Consider the following 5,000-nt stretch of genomic DNA (forward strand, 5'->3'; position numbering starts at 1 on the left):
CTTCCCTGGGCTCAAACATGTATATACATATATATATGAATATTTGTGACAGAGGGCTTTCTCACTTTTGATTATCAAGATGCCCCCCTAATTGTCAACATTTGACAATATATCAATAATTCACGTCATTTCAGACAAACTAATTACACTAACCAAAGGATTCTGTTCCTATAGCCTCAAATGAGGTGCATCGTGGGAACTGTCAGCGGCACAGCCCCCGCGGGGTGAGGACAGACAGACAGACGGACGTGCAACATCAGACTGCCATCCTGCCTAAAAATGTCCCCCCCATCTCCGAACAGGAAGGAAATCATTTTAAGAGGCCAGGCGCTGAGGGAGTCGACTCGATAAAAAAAGGAAAAAAAACAACAACAAAAAAAAGAGTCGTCTGGCCATCGGAGAGCAGATGAGTGTGTTTGTCTTGGCCTTTTATGGAAGTTGAGATGCTACTATGCCCTCGGGGTATGTGTTTTGGGTTTTCAAAGGGAGGAGAATACTGGAGGAATGTTTTGGTGTGAACACATGAGGGGCGGTAGCTCAGAACGGCTCTAAACACACATCCAGCAGCGCCAACCTCGCTAACCTGAAAGTGAGTTTCATTTCAGCGCCCATGTTAACGCGTTAGAGCAGCCGTACGACCCCGCGTGAAAGACGCATCTCACGCACCTCTCACGCACCTCTCACGCACCTCTCACGCACCTCTCACACACCTCTCACACACCTCTCACGCACCTCTCACGTGAGAGAGTCGGAGGCTCGCCTATGTTCTCTGTGCGCCGCCCGCTTGAAAACGATCATCTATCCATAAGACTGACGTTCCACTACCACCCACACCGCCTCTGGCCACAGCCCTCTCACTCAGCTAGCATGTCTCTGCACTTGTTCATTATGTCTCTCTAATCTCCCTAAGGCTATAGTCTTGACAACCACTTCAACTCCTCTGGTCTACATGGGTGGTTTATGGGGTGGTTTGACTCTCACTGCAAACAAATTCTGATTCTGCGGAATGATTTTCTTTTTCCTTCTCTGTCAGGACCGCGTCTGTGTGTGTGTGTGTGTGTGTGTGTGTGTGTGTGTGTGTGTGTGTGTGTGTGTGTGTGTGTGTGTGTGTGATGTACTGTACTGTGTTTGGGTGGAAAAAGAGTTGAGAGTTGACTGAGACTGTGTCTTGTTGTAGCTCATGGTGTGAACCTCCCTATACTGTAAGTCCATGAGGAAGTACTTTTGGAACGATCGCTCTGCGTCCTTTTACATAATCCAGAACTAACAGCATTCTATTCTGATACGATTAAGTGACATCATCATTGTTGTCTTTGCTAGATCGAAGCTTTAGGCTGACTGTCTGTGTTAGTGGTTTATGGGGAGGCTGTGTCTCAGGAGGTAGAGCCGCCGTCTAATGATCGCAAGGTCGGAAGATCGGCGGTTCGAGCCCCGGCTGGCCACATGTCGAAGTGTCCTTGGGCAAGACACTGAACCCCAAATTGCTCCCAGTGAGCGGGCCGGCGCCTTGCATGGCAGCTTACCACCATTGGTGTGTGAACGTGTGTGTGAATGGGTGAATGAGAGGCCGTTGTAAAGCGCTTTGGAATAAAGGCGCTATATACTGTTTGGGTGGAGAAAGACTCACTGTTTCTCAGCCTTGTCCCGGTCGTCCAGGAAGAAGAGGGCCGTGGCCAGGAAGAACATCCCCCCCAGGACGATGACGAAGGGGCAGAGCATGAGCGCGTAGCCCAGGCTGAGGAACTGCCACAGCACAGACGTGGCGTAGCTCTGCTGGAGGGCGTCCGATATCTGGACACACACGAACAACAACAACAACAGTAGACCATTAGAGAGAGAGACAGAGAGAGAGACAGAGAGGGAGAGACAGAGAGAGAGACAGAGAGAGAGACAGAGAGGGAGAGACAGAGAGGGAGAGACAGAGAGAGAGAGACAAAGAGAGAGAGACAGAGAGAGAGAGACAAAGAGAGAGAGAGAGAAACAGAGAGAGAGAGAGACAAAGAGAGAGAGAGAGAGAGAGATATCTGAACACACACAAACAACAACAACAACAACAACAACAACAGTAGACGATTAGAGATGATGTTTCTACTTTCTAAAACACTGTATCCTCCTCACACATCCAGTTCCAACAGTTCTCTAGAGCAGTGGTCTTCAACCCTCTCCTCTGGGACCACCAGCCGTTCCACATATTTGATCTGTTCCACCACCACCAGCACACCTGATTCAACTAATCAAGTGCAAAGTACTCAATGTACTTGATTAGTTGAATCAGGTGTGCTGGTGGTGGAACAGATCTGATATGTGGAGCGGCTGGTGGTCCCCGAGGAGAGGGTTGAGAACCACAGCTCTAGAGCTCGTTTCAATTCACTGACAGTCGTACTCCAGTCCGGAGTATACGATGTTCTATCTAGTGTATCGCGTCATGGTTGTGTGTTTTATTCCACTGTTACGTACGTCGAGTTAGCACGACGGAACATAGCTCAGCGGAGGAGGATGATACGCTCAGACACGGGCTGCAACAGATACCGACGCCGTGAGCCGTGTCTTTCAGCAAGAGTTACGACAGGCTTCTAGGCTAATCCATACATCATCCCTGTTCCATTAAGCAAATGAATAATGTAAATTAGCACACTTAGCGTGGATGAATATTTCATCTTAACAAACACAAAAATCCATGTTGCGAAATAGTCTAGTAGTAGACCCTCTGTAGTACGTTCACATGTTCGTGTCTTCACTGGGAGAGCAGAGAGATTAAACGAACGACATCGTTTCACAGGAGGTTAGAGGGACACGGTAGCGGAGGATTTTTTTAGCGCCCTTTATCCAAAGCGCTTTACAACGGCCTCTCATTCACCCATTCACACACACATTCACACACACATTCACACACCGATGGCGTCAAGCTACCATGCAAGGCGCCGGCCGGCCCGCTCACTGGGAGCAATTTGGGGTTCAGTGTCTTGCTCAAGGACACTTCGGCATGTGGCCAGTCGGGGCTCGAACCGCCGATCTGCCAACCTTGCGATCATTAGACGGCGGCTCTACCTCCTGAGACACAGAGCCACAGTCCGTCACGCAACGAGCTTAAGAAAACAACAGCTGGAGGAGAGGTTCTGTGTGGAGTGCTGACACAGCACACAGGCCCAGTTACCTAAGTGTTCTTAGGGGAGACACACTCCTGACAGCCCAGGTAGAGACAGACAGACAGACAGACAGACAGAGAGGCAGGCAGGCAGGAGGAGATGTATTGTGCTCATGGCCAGAGCAGATTAGTTGGGTTGTTGTTTGAGGTTTTCCCCGCAATGATTGACGGTCTCTTCCTGTTCCACTGGCTCTCTGTATGGGTCTGGGGGAACGTAGGTCACCCTGAGTGAAGCACATTGATTATCTGTTAGCCTCAGCATAGTGAGAGTATCCCCAGGGATGTGGAGAAGTGCTGACAGGAGAATGTGTGTGTGCGTGTGTGCGTGCATGCGTGTCTATGTGTGCGTGTGTGTGCGTGTGTGTGTGTGTGAGAGAAAGAGAGTGTGTGTGTGTGTGTGTGTGTGTGTGCGTGTGTGCGTGTGTGTGCATATAAACCTGCCACACAACATTAGCTGCCGTTTCCACTTAAACACTGCGGTCGAACAAAATGGGGAGGCTAAAAATAAAATATTTAGCTAGCTGTTAGCATGTCTAATAATGCATTACAAGGCATTTTCTTGCTAGATCGCAGGGAGATTGTTCCTGACGTTCCACTACCACCCACACTGCCTCTGGCCACAGCCTCCCTCTCACTCAGCTAACACGTCTATGCACTCGTTCATTATGTCTCTCTAATCTCCCTAAGGCTATAGTCTTGACAACCACTTGAACTCCTCTGGTCTACATGGTGATTTTAGGGGTGATTTGACTCTCACTATTCTGATTCTACACTATTCTGTATTGATTTTCTATCAATAGAAGAAAGGACCAGTGCTGTGACACGCAGTGGTAGCCCCGTTTATTTCTACACAGAACCTTTCTCAATGCTAAGCTACTAGTGTGTTCTGTGTGAGGGAGTGAACAGCTACTAGTGTGTTCTGTGTGAGGGAGTGAACGGCGGTATGTGGTCCTGTGAAAGTCTTATGAAGGACTAATATCTGGGGCATGGCGCACATGGAGTACTTGTAAAAAATAAATAAATAATGAAACCCTGCATGTAGTGGGTGGCTCAAGGCTTTATTCTGTGGTTGCTAAGCGATGAAGGGTAGCTTGCTTTCCTGTGGCTTTTTTTGGTCTGTGGATTCAGTTCACTCTTAGGGTCCTGCGGGGTGGGGGTGAGTGAGGGCGGGGGGGGAGGGGGGTGGGGGGTGGGGGGGTGGAGTGCAGTGCGTCACCACGAGCCCATCACATCGACCTGCTAAACCTCCGCTGAGGAAATAGAGGAGGCAGTGGTGACGCACGCGGAGCATTCTGGGCCAGGTTTGGGAGGCCAACCGGTGTGTCACACCGCCAGGCTCCTTATCCAGGGGGGCAGGTACGGGGGGGGGCAATGTACGGGGGGGGACAATGAGGAAGTGATTCTAGGGAGGTTACTGGTTAATGGTTAGCGGGGAGACAGGGAGGGATGAGTAGGATGACACACTGGATGACGGTGAGAGGGTGGGGGCGTGTGCCAGGTTGCTGGTACAGTACCGCATACTCTCTATCTATCACATCGTTAGCCTCGTAGCATAACTGCCTAAGTCGTGCTTCACTTGTGGTCAGCCGAGCCAGCTTTGTATGTAGTGTCAAACATGCCTCTGTCAAAGAGATGAATCGGGCAGAGTGATTTTGGAATGTAACACGCATTCTGATAGGCTGACGGCATCATAGGCAACAATGCACAGTGAATCAGCAGTGTTAGGAGAGTAGAGTTAGGCAGATATCTACATTTGGCCAAAATATGACTTAGGCAATTATGCTATGAGGCTATTGTTCCAAAGGTAAGACAGTTGTCAAGTTGACTGAGACTGTGTCTTGTTGTAGCTCATGGT

At 49.5% G+C, this 5,000-nt stretch overlaps 1 protein-coding gene across 1 annotated transcript in view; it reads right to left on the bottom strand.

The window, feature by feature from the left end:
• Positions 1-5,000, bottom strand: part of spns2 (SPNS lysolipid transporter 2, sphingosine-1-phosphate) — an 80,617-nt gene that overhangs the window by 8,942 nt on the left and 66,675 nt on the right. The window contains exon 11 of the mRNA XM_080550144.1: positions 1,628-1,791. Within this exon, the coding sequence (XP_080406270.1) occupies positions 1,628-1,791 (164 nt within the window). The remainder of the gene's footprint in view (positions 1-1,627; positions 1,792-5,000) is intronic.

Source organism: Nansenia antarctica (assembly GCF_963989245.1).
Source record: "Nansenia antarctica genome assembly, chromosome: 20".
In the NCBI taxonomy this organism is placed as follows: domain Eukaryota; kingdom Metazoa; phylum Chordata; class Actinopteri; order Argentiniformes; family Microstomatidae; genus Nansenia; species Nansenia antarctica.